Source organism: Hyposmocoma kahamanoa, unplaced genomic scaffold (genome assembly GCF_003589595.1).
Source record: "Hyposmocoma kahamanoa isolate Upper Pololo Valley unplaced genomic scaffold, ASM358959v1 78, whole genome shotgun sequence".
Taxonomy (NCBI): Eukaryota; Metazoa; Arthropoda; class Insecta; order Lepidoptera; family Cosmopterigidae; genus Hyposmocoma; species Hyposmocoma kahamanoa.
The window spans coordinates 5,313,923-5,331,358 of NW_020653945.1; the positions used below are offsets into that span (position 1 = coordinate 5,313,923).

General features: G+C 34.4%; 1 protein-coding gene across 1 annotated transcript in view; it reads left to right on the forward strand.

The window, feature by feature from the left end:
• LOC113233194 (beta-arrestin-1-like) overlaps window positions 1–16,386 on the forward strand; it is an 88,840-nt gene extending 72,454 nt beyond the window's left edge. Inside the window, exons 8-10 of the mRNA XM_026468231.1 lie at window positions 12,327–12,435; window positions 15,614–15,752; window positions 15,845–16,386. Of these exons, the coding sequence (XP_026324016.1) occupies window positions 12,327–12,435; window positions 15,614–15,752; window positions 15,845–16,386 (790 nt within the window). The remainder of the gene's footprint in view (window positions 1–12,326; window positions 12,436–15,613; window positions 15,753–15,844) is intronic.
• The last annotated feature ends 1,050 nt before the right edge of the window (window positions 16,387–17,436 follow it).

A 17,436-nucleotide genomic window follows, 5' to 3' on the forward strand; every position in this document is an offset into this window, starting at 1 on the left:
GTACAGTTACATACACAACTTTATCTGCACACATATTTTAAGCTCTCTGTGATATGTTCAGGAACCGCATGTTACGACTGGCGAAATGGCGGCAAATAAAAACTTTTCTCACGCATGTCACACAACCGTAGTTTTTATTTTTAATTCATAGACAAACCAGAATCGGCCCCAACTATCATATCGTTCGATATCAAGTAACGTGTGAAATTGTCAAAAATTGTTTGCTATAAAACTTCACCTCGACTGATATTAGAATTGAGGTGAAATCAAATTGTTTTGTTTTTCAGGTATGTTCGAAATTTGAATATAATAATAACATCTTTGTTTATGTTAATTATTACGAAAATATTTATTTCAACTTTTATACTGGTATGATGTTGCAAACATTAGTAAGCTGTTATATCTATGAGTATGTATTGGCATTAAACCCTCGTGTGTTGGAGCATAATAACCTTTACTTTATATTCTTAAATTTTATATATTATTTAATAAATGCAACTTATTGTATTCGTTGCAACGTCATAAAAGGGATACTAGTAAAAATATTTATATATAATGGGTCTTAACGTTTCTTATCAAAATGTTAGAGGTCTTAGGACAAAAGATAGGATTTTTTACCGAAACATGTTGAACTCTGATTATGATATTATATGTTTGACTGAGACATGGCTGTATCCGGGAATATTTGATGCTGAATTGTTTGACTGTCGTTACAATGTGTACCGTACCGATCGTCATTACGCTAGATTAGGTATTGAAAGAGGAGGCGGTACCTTAATTGCAGTTCGCCGTGGGATAAGTGTAAGTATGCAAGGAACGCGCGTGTTGCCCTTCGTGCATGATGCTGATGTTACTAGTGTAAATATTTTATTAAATCGGGCACCGACAACTATTATGCTTCGACTATTTTGCTGCTACTTCCCACAAAATACAAACCAGGCTGCGGCAGAATTATCTTTTTATGAATTTATTTCTAACCTCAGAATTGGGTATCCCAGAGACAAATTCTTACTGGTAGGCGATTTTAACATCAGAGTTGCTAAATGGAGCATGAGTCCTAATTTCCTGAATACTAAATTACTTCTTGAAAATCCTTACGATAACATCTTGAGCTCTCAATTATTTGCATTTTTGTGTTTTAATGATTTGTCACAATATAATAATGTCAGCAACAAGAATAATAGGATGTTGGATCTGGTGGTATCGGACTCTGAATGTTCGGTACAACGAGACGTGCCACTGTCACTGCCCGAGGATGAACACCACCCTTCACTTAATATTACGATTAATATTAGTCACATATCGGGTTTGTCTCAGGCAGCTCGCATGATAAGACGTTTTCATGCAGCCGATTATGATAAAATTAACTATGAACTATCAAAGGTTGATTGGGAAATGCATTTGGATCCAAATAACATTGATGCTGCAGTAGAATCTTTTTATAAAATTATTAATGATTTAATAGATAAGTTTGTTCCTCAAAAATCGGTTAAAAGTGATAGTAAATATCCGGTCTGGTTCGATAAGAATTTAATGAAACTTATTAATAGAAAATTGAAACTTCATAGGAAATGGAAAATTTACGGAAGAAGTAGTGATTATAGTGAGTTCTCGAGAGCGCGCCGGGATGTCAAAGACTTGGAGATTCTGAATTACGATAAATATATAGGTCTTACCGAGAAAAATATTAATTTCAGCACAAGGCACTTCTGGTCGTTTATCAAGTCTAAGCGTAATACCAGAGATATTCCTGACACCTTATACCTTGGGAATACTCATGTATCTGAAGGTCAATCAGTAGCTAATCTTTTTAACTCGTTCTTTCAGTCTGTTTTCGAACCACCGTCAAATAGCCATGTACCCACTAATACAATAAATAATACTTTTGTAATCAGTTCCGTTTACATCGATAACTCAGTAGTTGAGAAATATCTAAGACAAATTGACGTTAATAAGGGAACCGGTCCCGATGGTATCCATCCAATCCTTCTCAAACGCTGTCATAAACAGTTAGCAAGTCCTCTTGCAAGACTTTTTAATATTTCTTTAAGTTCAGGCGTTATGCCAGGAATATGGAAACAGTCAATTATCGTTCCTATTTTCAAAAATGGTGATAAGCATAATATTGCTAACTATCGTGGTATCTCGAAACTGTCCATTGTGCCTAAACTCTTTGAGAAAATAATTTACGACACGTTATCTTCTGTAATAAGACCATTGATTACGCCTAGTCAACACGGATTCATTAGTGGCCGATCTACAGAATCTAATCTGTGTGAGTTTTTACATTTTACCCTTGAGGCAATGGAAAAAGGATATCAGGTGGATGCCGTGTATACCGATTTTTCTAAAGCATTCGATAAAATCTCGCATAACTTATTGATAAATAAACTTGAAGAAATCGGTATTCACGGGGATCTCTTGAGATGGTTGACCTCTTATATGCGCGACAGGTCCCAGGCAGTGGCAGTCAAAGGTTATACCTCTAGCTTTATTCCCATAACTTCTGGTGTGCCGCAGGGTTCCCACCTCGGTCCTCTTCTATTCAATGTATTTATCAATGGTATCGTGCATTGTTTTAATAATTCTAAGTCTCTTATGTATGCTGACGATACTAAAATATTTACTCTTGTTAGATCTGTAGAACATTGTCACCTGTTTCAAGAAGACTTAAATAAATTTTATGAATATTGCTCTGTAAATTTTCTAAAGTTAAATATTGGTAAATGTCACTCAATTACCTTTTCTCGCAAGAAAAGACCCATTAGTTATGATTATAAATTTAATAACACCACAATAGACAGAGTGACCGAGGTGAGAGACCTGGGTGTATGCCTCGATAGTGAACTGAACTTTGCTTCGCATATTGATCAGGCTGCAGCCAAGGCTTATAAAATGCTGGGTTTTGTTTTTCGACAGTGCAAAGACTTCAAGAATGTCAATACATATATTATATTGTATAACTCCCTGGTCCGAAGTCATTTAGAATATGCTTCGACAGCATGGAACCCTCATTATGCCAAGCATATAGACCAGGTAGAAAGTATTCAGAATAAGTTTTTAAGAAGACTAAGATATAGGTTTAAGGGCGCTATGCCCCAGTTTCAGTCGTTAGAATTAAGACGCGAACACAGAGATCAAATGTTTCTGTTTAAGATTATAAATGGCATCGTTGATTCTCCTTTCTTAATGAGTCGTATTTCATTCAAATGTCCTAGGGTTAATGCTCGCTCCAACACAACATTGTTTTTCGTACCTATTTGCAGTACTAACTACGCTGGGAATAGGTTTCTAATCAGAGCATGTAAATCTTATAATGATCGTTACCACCACATCGATATATTTACCTGTAAACTAAATTGTTTTTGTCAAATGTTAAAAAAGTAGATTTTGGTTGATAAATTAAGTAATTATTTCTTTTCTGCAATAATAGTCTCAATTTTTTAAAACTTGTTTAGAGCTTTGTCATTTGGTTAGTTGTTTACAGAGTTTTGTCATTGTGTAGTAGATTAAGTGCTTTCGGCCTTCACTTTGTGAATTATCTATCATTGGAAACAAAATTTGGCTAAATTTAATATTTAATAGGTAAACAAAACATTTATGTAATATGTAAGCTGTATGTTTCTTTAAATAAATAAATAAAATAAATAAAATAAACATCGAATTCGAAGTTACTATGAAGCAATAATATTTTCACAGATAAGAAATTTATTCTAACAAAACAATTTACCTTTATGCTCGAGGTAATGTGCGGTATTTGAACACATTATAGAGAGTTTATGATATGTGTGTAGATAAAGTATATTATTATACAATATAACGAGTAATTTAAAAAAATAATTGATTATCATGGTGGTCAAACGTGACATTCAATAAAAAACTTAAAAAAATTACAATTATTAAAGCGACATCTCGAGGCAGTCGCTGGCTGAGATTTATTCATAAATAGATTTCTCACATATGGCGCTAAGGTCCGCTAGTTTGTTCCTCGACTTATTTAGCATAGCGTCTGGCACGGTTTCTGGAAGACGTTGAATCAAATCCAGCCATTCGGCTGAATTTTTGCGGCGATGGAATTTTTGTCTAAGTGTCGATCTTTGTATTAAAAATGATAATGATAATATTGTTCATTTCCAGTCTAGAAGTGTAGGCAGTAAATAAAATTGAACTAGCTTTTAGTCCGCATGGATAAGAATCGCTCTTACAGCCAAGTCTATAAATCTATATTGAGCTGCACTTAAATCTAGGTTTTGTGACTTGTTTACAAAGGAAATATTGCCAAAAGTCATTGGTCACGGTGGACTAATGCCATTGTGTGTGTTCGTTGGAATGTTTGTTTGTCATAAATATTGGTGAATGACGAGGGATATAAGATAATTTGTAGAATACTGTACAAAAAATGCGGTTGTACAGTGTGCTTTACTATTAATAGAGTCAACTACATCTATAGTCTGTCATTTTTGAAGACGGAGTAAAATGACAGTATATTACGCAAAAGTGTTGCCCGCTTGAGAGCAGCTAGTGATTGCAATCGATAAATATTTTATCGACTATCGATTGAATATTGGTCACGCTTATGAAATAAATAGCCGAACTCGATCTTCGACCCATTATGCATCCAGTTACTGAGCTCAAGTTCTTACATACACTGTTACATACATTTTAATTCAATATAGATAATCAAATCCGGCTATTATTGTTAAAATGTATATGAACAAAATTTTTTTTCGATACTAGTAGGTCAACTGTCAAAATAAGAATACAGAAGGCAATAACGCAATTAGTAATCATTAGAATATTGTAACATTCACAATTCGATAATTGTTGGCAAAATTTTATCTTTTTTCGCTATACATGTATAGTGAAAGAAACATTTTTTTTGCGATTTCTGACATTTCGAGTACTCTTACCTCAATTGTTCCCGTAGAGACTATTGATCCTTACCAGAGACCGGATCGAATGGCATAAAAAAAAGTTTTGTACAAATTGCCTTTTATCTTGCTTACTGTAACATTTTTTTCAAAATCTGTGAATGCCAATCAGAATATCTTCAAAATTCATGGATAGTCTTCTAGAACCGTTTTCCTACAACTATTAAGATTGTCACTAATATCAGGTTTCTTACCACGGTATGACTTCTTTTTATTTTCCTGGTATTTCGGAACGGTTGCACGCTCCATGGTCACGGGTTGACTGCCCGTTGTTAAAATATATATAACTATTAAGATTATTAACTATAATTATTAAGATAGCTGGCATTGCTGCCCCGTCTCAAAAATTAACTGTATGTCGATAAAACTATCGACAAAAACTACATAACAATTTAAAATTTCTAGAAAGCTGGCAACCCTTCAAATGTCATTTTACTCCGTCTTCAAAAAAGACAGACTGTATGTTTTTTATGGTGGCTTTCTTTAATATTTCACATAACTAGGCCCCAATTCTGCTAATTTTAAATCATCTCTGTTGTGTGTCGATAGATCGTCATGTCAGGATTTTGTACGTCTGGTATTCTGCTAAAAGTTAAACGTAGTTGCTTGTTTTTGGTTTTTAACGACTTTTTTCGCCATCTGTGAGAAATCTATGAAAATTATTTCTTTACTCAGCCAAGTACCTTTACAGCTACCAGGGGCGGCACTTTAATAAACAGGCGTGAATTGCAGTTGTTCGTTTGCCAAGATTCAAGAATATTTTCATTATCTATCAGGCCCACCATCGTCCAATTTTATTTTGATAATTTCCTCTACCTACCTAAGCTTAGACAATATAGCAAAATACTATTCGTTAGTAACCACAGCACTTCTCCTTTGGTAAATAATGGTTTTCAAAAATCAATCCTTTCTTTCACATTTATCTGTAAGGTTATCACGACAGGTCGCGACTTGACATAAAGCGCAGGATCTCTATTCGAGAATAACAGTATCTCCTGCCTTATGTCGCTCTCGCGCAAGTCGTGCCCTGTTGTGTGAGCCCTACTAGTCCGTGTACTTTTAACGTGCCTCTTTTGTTTTCATCCTCTGTCTAGTCATGCCACGCCTGCTCGGCGCATAAATGCCTACCGGATATACTTGTTGTTATATTCTTATTTCAATTGTAAACATAATTTGAAAAAAATTAAAATAATTAAATTTTATTGAACGTCAAGATGTTTCGCCACACCATGATATTCAATTATTTTTTTGGTGATATTACTTCACTAGTTTGTTATAATTATTAAACAAAGATCGAACATTACAAAAAATTCACTTCGATCCGGCGGGATTCGAACCAACGTCTCCAAGCAAACCGTGCCAGACGCTATGCCAACTAAGCCACGGAACGAACCAGCGAACCGCACGAATCTCTCTATGTGCTTGTTGCAGATGTTCGTTTTTGGTTTTTAACGACTTTTTTACTGTAGCGCCATCTGTGAGAAATCTATGAACGTTTTTCTTCACTCGGCTAGGTTTACAGCTACCAGCCGCCGACTAGTGACATCACTTTAATAATTGTAATTAATTTTTATTAAATGTCAGGATTTTTTTTGTAAAATTACAATGGTTATTTCAATATATAATTTTCATGCTATATTAAAATAATCTTTGTTAAATACAATAGGTACTTACGTATTTATATTTTATACTAGGATCGCAAATTGGTGTCTTGATTATGAAGAATAATTATGGAATAGTCGTTTGACAGTCGTAGACGTAAAACAAAATAGTAGACGTAAAACTTAGTTGGATTTTTAAAACACTAAGATATGTAGTGTCTCGTCGTATATACTTATGGAAATATAAATAGTTTGGTTCAATCTGTATTGATTTATTGTATTCCTGTACGGGGTGGAGCTACTAAAACTCGTTTTCTTCAGTTAGAACGGGCGCAACGCAATTTGCTTAAAACAATGTATTTAAAAAAAATAACATTTTCCACTAGCAGTTTGTACCAATCATTTGGCCACTGTAAGGAAACTCTACATCACTTAAACTGTAAAAGACAACATAGGTCTTTAAAATATTTGGAAACAGAAGGAAAGACATTGTGGTACAAGTGCCTAAAGTAAATACAACATTCGCAAACAGACAATTCAACAAGCGATCGGCCCATTTGTATAATTTAATTAATAAGGAATTAGAAATATATGCCAGAAGTTATAGAGATTGCAAGAAACTTATATCAAAATGGCTACAGTCCAAATCATACGAATATGACCAAACCTAAGATCTACTAGAACACCTCCTTTAAAAACACTACTCTCTTAAACTATGACAACTGGTTAAAACACGTACACGCACGCTCACGCACACACATACACACAAACACACACATACAAAATTGAGTATAGGTTAAAAATGTAAAATGTGCATGTACAGCTACGGAAGAGCGATACCTCCTGACACAGGCTTGATAAGCTTAATAGGAGGTACCATCCACTGTTAATGTAAAAATAATTGTATTGCAGAAATAAACATTTTTTCATTTTTTTAAAACACGGTGTTTGTGGTGAACACACGATATATTTTCTCTATTGGCTTTTTTCCTCGAAGCGTCATATCAATATATTCCTATTTACATCAGGTGCATGATTTATATTTGTAACATTCCATCTTCACCGACAATTGCAACAATCTTCATTGTTACAAGTGCATACAAAATTACCTCTTTCAAAGCTAGGTACAAGATTTCACCCAAACCTACTACGTAAGATAATAAAAGCTTGCAAAAATATATTTTTTTTTACTAAATATTAAATATAGTTTAGGCAGGTTATAAGAATTATTCATAAAAATATTACACGTAGGAAGCATTTCTCTATAATGTTGATGCTCTTGTGTATTTTGTAGATTCAATTAATACAATATTATATCCTATGCTGAGATTAATAGTAATCCCATGTACAAAGAGCTTCCACCATTTTGATTAGAAGCTTAATAACATGTTATTGTTGTTTTACTTCATGTACCTCATTTACGAGTGTGTTATGTTATTCAAATTCAAGTACTGTATTTCGGATCTTCATCCATATTGGTTAGATAACAAAGAAAAAAAACTTACACACTAATGTTAGTAATTATATCTTATAAATATGTACTGGGTTTCGTGTATACATGAAGGTTGGTCTAGTGTTCAAGGAATGAACCCTGGGAATACTGCCCTTATTATCATAACTGACGTAATCGACATTTTTAGCGAAATTGAATTATAAACATGTCTGGAATCAACGAAACGAGATCTACAACCCCATAAATGCAGTTTTTTATATCTTATTTAGTTTCCGTTTTATTGTTAAGCAAAATCAACGTAACTGAATTTTTTTTATGTGACAATCAATAATAAAACTTTAGGTGCCAATATCTCGAAAATTACCGGGACACAAAAGCGTTAGTTATAACAAGGAGTTACCGCTGCCACGCACTCAGCGCATCAAGGATGTCGCTCACTTTCTCATGATGGCGGCAAATCCATCTACATGACCGTCCGCGAACATTCTTGACGCGCTACAGAATCACGGCAGCTGCAACAGCATCCTGAATATTATATGTTATATTCATATCTTGTAGTTTTAAATTATATTGTCTATCAGTTCGCCTGTTTACCTACTTTTTGTTTTTTGTTTAAAGCTACTAATAAATTGAGAGGACTGCTAATCGCGATACAAGATAGCGTGGTCGAGTATTTAGTACCTATATTGGTACACCAGATGTCGCAACGACCACCAAATAGCTATATTTGTAACTAATTTATTTTACATTGACAATTTAACAAATCTACTCTAATTTCTAGTGATAACAAGCAAATCAACTAGACTCCCCTTTATATTATGGCGATGACGCACTAAAAACTTGTGCTTTTATAATTTAATCAGCACTTCTTCGTAAAATTTTCAATCGGTTATGTTTTAGTAACTTTTTTTTATAACATCAAGTGACGGGACGAACAAGTCGTGCGCGTGATGGTAAGCTACACGCCTGTATATAACAGTTACAATGCCACTCAGAGCTTTAACCACAAAGATCTGAGGGGCACTAGTCTGCGCCTGTCGTGGACGATCTGTTGGAGCTCTACTGCTACTAAAACTAATGTAGATAAAAAGCTTGAATTCGCAAAAGTAGCAGATAAGTAGCATATTATTAATAATACATGCTCCTGCCCAATCTGCTCCCTTCATTCTGAACAAAGTGGTCACCAGCAAGCCTGATATCAAAATGGTTGGTCAATTATTTTTTAAATTTCTAAGAATATATCAAAGGTAGTAATTACTTAGAAATGGTAACAAATAGTAGGAAACAAGTAGCAATTCTTGAATATATACTCAGAGCCAGATGTCACAGGCAACCAGCCATCCTGACGGTCACAAAATGACGGAAGGAAATGTCGCCTGAAAAAAATTCCTTCTATTTAATGCTAAAAAAAACAAAATATAGTGGATCATTTTCATGGTAGTAAAAACATTATGATAATAGAAAATAACTATAAATATAATAATAAACAGATTGACGTATTGTATTACTGCTTTTGGCAAGCTAGAGTGGAATCATTGTTATGCTGGCTTCCCACGGGCCGTGGATTCACGACTGCGCGCCATGGGAAGAGTGCCGCCCGAGCGGACACGGGCTCACATGTATGGATCTGTAGCACAAACACGCCCGTACTAGTCGGCGCGGCCCGTACAATCACGGGCCATGGGAAGCACCACCTTTTACACAATCCATGAACTTTTAAATAATGATGACAGACGACTACCTGGAGGCCTACCACAACCTCATAGAACAAAATTACTCATCGTGACGTGCTTAAAGTAAGCATATCATAAAGTTAAAACTATGATGTTTTATTGGCAACTTTGTGATTATTCATTCACTCAATTCGTACTCGACTTTTGACATTAAGGTAATATTGCTCTTATGTCAAATTTAGCAATCATAAAATAGTTATTAGGACGCAGTGGAAACAATAATATTTTCGAATTTATTGTCTAAATATTGACTGATAATGATTAAAAGTTACGTTTGTTACCCATGGCGTTACTTCATGACGACGTTGCATACCAATAGTGATTGCGAAAGACAAATGAATCATTAGTTAAATTCCCAAAAGTGCAGTGTGGAAATCAAGATGTATGAATGTAAAATTTTAGAGTTCACTCTCGCTCAATCGCGGTAGCGAAGCAGTCATATCATAATTTATTTTTAGGCAAACCTATTGTAACGTTTTTATTAATTAAATATCATAAAGGACAAAATCGCCTTTTTAAAAACCTCCTTCCGACGGCTAGTTCCGTAATTCGTTTAACTTATTTATTTACATAAATCTCTTTGATATTTTGTTTGTTTTTTTTAATTTAATAGTACATAAAAAATCATTTCTCGTTAAAAATAAGACGCGATGTTTATTTCTTAAAATTATGACAGCGCCTCTACTTGTTTTATTTATTTTTCTTCATGAAAATGCGGAAAAATAATTGAAAATGTGAATAGATTAGATTATTACATACTTTTCTTTTTTTGGCAGTTAAAATTCTCTGAATGTAAATATTACATACTGTAATATTATATACTACTATAGGACGATTCAGAACATCAAAAAAGAAAGAGATGGCATCATACCGTCATGATACAGTTCATACAGCGTTATTTCTTACTTATTGTTAGCAAGGAATAGACAATCTTGGGAAATCATTCGTTTTTTCCATCACTTTAGCAATAATACATTACTTGGTTGAAAGGTTTGTCTTGGTACGAATATGAGTAATATTATAATAAGCTTACTATAAGCTTACAATGAAATAAGATTGTTTTTTGAAAGGTTATGGTAGGCCCCTGTACCTTACAAAGAGGTACAGAAACCTTTCCAAGTCCCTTATATTAACCTGGATTCATTGTATTAACTTTTGTTTTCCTATATAACTTCTCGCAATTGAACTGTCCTTCTCCATTTCCCAGTGTTTTTATTTCGTCTCCCCAGCTTTCAAGGATTTAAAGGGATTTTCATAGAATTTCTATCGACGTGTTTTTAAAACTTTCTAATACGTTTTTACGATATTTCCTTCCATTCCTTCAATTCATTGAAAGGACTTTATTGAGCTGATAGAACTTTCAACGTAAAACCTTTTTGTATAGTGTGACAGGTGTCACGTTTGCAATTTTATTATCTTTAGACGATTTCCATTCTGAGCTTCTTTCTCCAAGATGCATTTAAATTCTCTGGTAATCTAGAACATTACAATATTTAAGTTTTCATATTTTAACAGTTGAAGCTTCACAGTATGAAACAATAACTCACATTTTTACTATAAAATAATTATAAAATGTTAGCAAATTGTATTATGAATAGTAAATCTAATTTTATGTTATGACTTCTCTATTTACCAATTACTAAATGAAATCGACGCCTCCTACGTAAAGTATCGTATGTCGGAATTGCCAAGTTTACAGGGGAGCGTTTTAAAGTTCTCCGTTTTATTCGGCAAAGCTCGTTAGGTACTCACATAGAGTGATCATCTAATACATCATCTAACCGATATCTAGGATTTTATAATACTCTATGTGAGTAACGAGTTTGCCGAATAAAACTGAAAAATGCTAAAGTCACGTGTTATGCAGCCTTTTAAAGTTCTGAATTCACTGAACTAAGGCTTCCCTGTAAACTTGATAATTTCGACATACCATAGTTTACGTAGGAGATGTCAAAATGTCATGAAACTAAATCAATACATATATTTCAATTTCCACCAAGTATTTTTAAGGTATTTCTGTATAATCCACATCCATTCGACGACCTTGGTAGCACAACGGTTTGCACTGTGAGCACTGGGTGAGAAAGTCCCGGGTTCGATTCCTGATAGGGCTAATTTTGGAAAAGAACTTTTCCAATTTGATTTTGGTCTGAGTGTGCTGGGTACTTTTTTTCTTTTTTAAAATAATAAGTGACGGAACGAACAATTCGTGCGCCTGATGGTAAGCGACATGCCTGCCCATAACAGTTGCAGTGCCACTCAGAGCTTCAAATCGCAACTGAGGGGCACTACTGCTGCGCCCGTCACACTGAGACATAAGTTGACAAGTCCCATGTGCCTGTAATTTCATCAGTATTCTCCTGAGGTGAATTCCGATCCTGGACCAGATAATTGGTGAGATTATCTGGCACATTATACTATTATACCAATAGGGCTGGCACGGCAGGGTGCGACTTGTGCGAGAGCGACATATAACGTGAATCTCTATGCGAGAATATCAGTATCCAGCGCTTTATATCCCTCTCGCGTGAGTCGCGCCTTGTAGTGCTAACCCTACACGTATAGGATTATTTTATGTTGCCTTTTAAAAGTTTAATGTTTTTTGTAGAGTGGAGCTTGAAGCATGGCTGGACAAAGCGACCTACTCCCACGGAGAGTCGATCAGCGTCAGCATTGTTGTAGCCAACCACTCTTCCAAAACTGTTAGAAGAATCAAGGTATGAATTATCAGTATTATTACACACATCTTTGAATTATTAGATTGTTATATTATACTGGGTTATTTCGTTGGTTATTTGAAAACCTGGTAACTCTGTTTTTGGATGGAATCCCTTTTTTAACCGACTTCAAAAAAACGAGAAGGTTCTCGCAGTTCGATTGTATTTTTTTTATGTAGGTATGTTACGCGATAACTCTGTGAACCGAATTTGATGATTCTATTTTTTTGTTGGAAAGAGGGTACCTCAGTATTGGTCCCATTTAAATTTGAAGAAAATATTCCACTTCTAAGGATGGCAAACTAGGGGATGAACCCGGTTTCGCGCACTTTCCGGTAACCGATTCCAACAAAACTTGGCAAATACATAGATGTAATTCCACGAACTTTTGAGATCACGAACTTTTATAAAAAAGTTCCAACTCTTCAAGCGCAATATCCGGCAATTAAAGCTTAAAATATATTTTTACACCTTTTTATAGTTATAAAATAAAGGTATAATCAGATTGTCTTTTAAAATTATTTCTAGTAATTAAATTTTTTATGCCTACTGAAAAGTTTACATTAATGGAGATATAAGGTTTATGAATTTAACCGACGATTTGTAAAATGCTAACAACCTTGCAAGACTAAGTACTAACACCAAAACAACTTTTGTTCCATTACTTTTTATAAAACATAATAAACTTTTAAATTTCTGTTGTACTATCTACACTTTTTAGATGTATATTCGGTAGTAAGCTCAAACGTCCTGCCGTCCTCTCCGTTGACCCCCACCCCGCTCCTGCTTTGCATCGGACTTTCTTTAAAGCGATCTATTTAGAAAGAAGGAAAGAAAACTGTTTATTACAAAGCACAGACGCGCATATAAACAAAACAACGGAAGAACAATAATAATAATTCAAAATTAATCTTTTAGGTCCTCAGAGAAGCGAGAGTCTAAAGTAAATAATGACATAATAATACCTAATAATAATAAAAGCATTTAAAAAAATTAGAACAATTGATACTGATTACTGAATTAAAACAATTGATAATGCAGTATCTAATTCACCGTCATGCGTGTCGCGGCTGGTGCAATCGGGACTTGCTCAGCTTTAGCCACATCACGCTTTTTTTTTTTTTCTTAAATCGTTTCGTGGTGCTGATTTTCAGCAAGCCTGGGCGAGTGAGCCACTGACAACAACACAGAACTCAACAATAAATAAATAAACAGATAAGACTTAAAAAATATATATTTTTGTACGAAAGTAAAAATTGATAAATTATTAAAAGTCATGGAACAAAGTTGTTGTATATGATGTTAGCCCTTTTGAGGTTCTTAGTATTTTACAAATAACCCTGGAGAAGCAAGATTGTCGACTCGGCTTTGTAAAGGAAAAACAAGTTCAGTGAAAAAAGCATACCTGAAATGATCGAAAGGAAAGTGTCCCAATGGGACTTCCGAATGACTACTGAAGCGAAGAAAGCAACAATATTTTAATGGCTTGAAGTGGCGCAGAAAAGGACCGAGTGCTTTCGTTTCCGAAGGCCACGATACCCTATTGATCGTTAAGTCGGGGTGGTGACTTAGTTTACGTTGTAGCTTGGACTAATGAAATTAATTACGTTTTTAACCGACTTCAAAAAAAGACTGTTTTTGTGTGTATATTACGCGATTAGGTACTCCGACATTCCTGAACCGATATCGAAGTTTCTTTTTTGTTGGAAAGGGGATACCTCTGTAATGGTCTCATTCAAATTTCAAGAAAATATTCTATCTCTAAGGGTGGTAAAATAAATCCGGTTTATTGGATTGCACCCACTGCTAATCGATTTCAAAGAAACTTGGCGAATAATAATAATAATAATAAAATTTTATTTATTGAGACAACTGAGATCCAATCAAATGTTAGTAGGTACAGACTTAAAACTATAGACTTAAAACTATATAAATGTAATTCCCTAATCGTCATTGACTTACAAATAAATAGACGACGGGTCTAATACAAAAACCACGAAAAAAATGTCCCAAGTCAACCTATTTAACTAAAAAAATAATGACATGTCAAGGAATATGAAAAAGCTAAAACGTTGAATTTAAATTGTAATGTCATCGCAGTACTGTCTAATTTTGCTTGCTTCGCTGTCAGTCGAACAAACGAAGACTAGAGCGTGATAGACGCTCTGTATACGATTTTAACGCCCTATAAGTTCGGACACTTTTTAGCGTGGACCCGACGTCCATATAATTGTAAGTCAACGCTAATCGTTAACAAACTTTGACATTACATTACTTACATTATTACATTTTTTTAGTAGCAGTAGAGCTCCTTGATCGTTATGTGACGTACTAATAAAAATGAAATATGTTCTTCAAGTTTAACTGCTGACATATCCCCTTTCCAACAATAAAAAGAATGTTCGAAATCTATCCACAAATATCGTAGTAATAAAAAAATACGAACTTATACTTTAGTGGGATAATGTTGGCTGAAAAATTAAAACACATTTAGATAACACCAAAAATCAGTCAATCAATCTTGAATTATCGACATTTGCCATGTTTTATTTCTGTCCCAGTAGGTACAGTTATGTAAATCAATAAGTAGAGTCATTATAAATCACTAGAACTTGAAATGAACGAGAATATTGATAATGCAAAAGTCCTATTAAACCGTACCTGGTCGTACGAAGGCTTCCAAGTACAACAAATAACAACAAAAAAGTAATTTGAACAACAAACAATAATTCCTGCTCAGTGATTTTTCTGCATTGATTCCGCTTCACGAAAATGAATATCAAATGAATCCTTTACTCGTTTCGTACCTGAAAGAAAATTAAATCACGGAATAATACTTAGTAATTTATTATTCGTGTAGGAGAATTAATAATATTTTAAAGCAAAATACTTTCATTATACAACTTTAGAGAAAACGAATTGTCTTTAAATCGTATTACTAGAATTATTAGCGTTTATGAATACAAACATGAATATCTCTACTTTCTTACGCCTCACTGCATTCCACATTGACTCTTACCTAAAGCGGATTGAAAGTTAAATCTTTTGATTATTTTTACAGCCGTTTGTATGTTTGAAAAACTCGAAGACCTTCTATGTTGTTCATGAACATGAATTAGCTATAACAGTTTGAATATTTTACCATTTATTTGTACTGATTTTGATGTGTTGTCTCTAGACGCTGGTAGTGCAGCACGTAGACGTGTGCATGTTCTCCAATGGAAAATTCAAGAACGTCGTGGCAATGGTGAGAGGCAACGACGTTGTCATACCGGGCCAGACTTTTACTGACACCTACACGTTGACTCCCCATAGAGGTAAGTTTTTGCTATTTATGTAGTTATCTCTCTAATCAAATACCTGATGTGTTGTAACAAATAAAATCACTAAACATAAAATTTGTCTTCAGGAGTAACAAAAAACTGGATAGCTCTGGAGGACTCATACTCAAAAACCGGAGCAAGTCTTGCTTCAACAGTGATTTGCAATACCAATTCACCCGAAGACCGTAATGTGTTCGCCATTTACGTATCTTACTACGTCAAAGTGAAATTAACCCTTAGCGCTATGGGTGGGGACGTGTCATTGAAACTACCATTTATTTTGACACATTCATGCATCAACGAAGCACCAACCGACAGTGTAATAGAAGAAGCAACACCGAAAATGATTCTAGAAGGTAAAGAAAATAGTGAGGATGATGATAGCAAAGGTGAAGATGGAGATAAACAGAATAATAACAGAGATGAAGAAAATCAGAAAACTGCATTTGGTGATGACACAGAGGTGAAATCTCCAGATAACCATCGCTGTATTGCTGATGTACTTGTCAATGTAGAGAATAAAATAGATCGACCGAAGAAGTTTGAAGGACAAACTGAAGTGCGCAATGTGAAGCCTAACGAAGAAGAATTGGATCTGATAGTGAAATACCCAGGTTCTGATACGTGATCCGACGACGAGACAGGTGATACAGGACAGGAGGGCAAAAAGACTGAACCAGCAGTGGAAGTTAAAGATGAAGTAGTAAAATCTTGCAAATCAGAGGTCCAAATTCATAAAAGTGGTTTCGCTGAGAATCTGAGAAGAGCTGTTTGTTGTATTGATAGGCGACGACACTCATAACTTCTTCTCTCTGTATATAATTGTATTTAATTTAATTATCATTAGGTTCAAATATACATTTGCGATCGCTATTTATATTTTGTTAAATTGCGATCCCATACTTTGTTTTGTAAATCATACTATACTTGATTTAGTTCCGTAAGTATAATGTATAAATAAGTTAACTGGAAAGTTTTTAGATGTGATGTACAGTATCGCCAGTTGTATTCATGAAATGTATTTTCCTAAGCTTAGCATTATCAGACGCTGGAACGGTCCTTGGCTTAGTAACCAAAACAGATTAACCATTGAATTTCATCTTGAGTTACCTTTCATTGCTACGGCTAATTATTTTAATAATAAAAGCAACAACTTCGGTTTTCTTTCTCTTTATCTCTTGCCGAAAATTGCTTAATTCTAATCAAATAAATCAATTCAGCCTTCGACACATTTGAGTCCAGATAATTTGTGTCACTTGTCAATCCAATATATTTACCACAAGCGTATTGTTAGTTGTAAATACTACCTAGCGATTGCTAGCTGATCGAATTTCCTTATATTATCACTACTAATAAGTAGCAAAAACGCCAATGGCATTGAAAGAAATATATTCTTCAAATAAAAAAATGCTATCAAATCTAAATGTAAAAGAATTGCGCAGTCTCTAGTCAATAAACGTAAGTGTATAATTAGTAAAATAATATTTAATTAGTGTATATATCGGAACAATATTACCGTAAGATTTGCCGGTTGGGCATTGGCAGATTAACACGAATTAAGTTCATACGGTTTGGTCTAGGACACAATTTTTTTTAAGAGAAATTTGTTGAAAAAGTATGTCATCATCACCCTATCGCTTGTCACGTCCATGTGCTGTTAGCGTCTTTTCGCAGATCG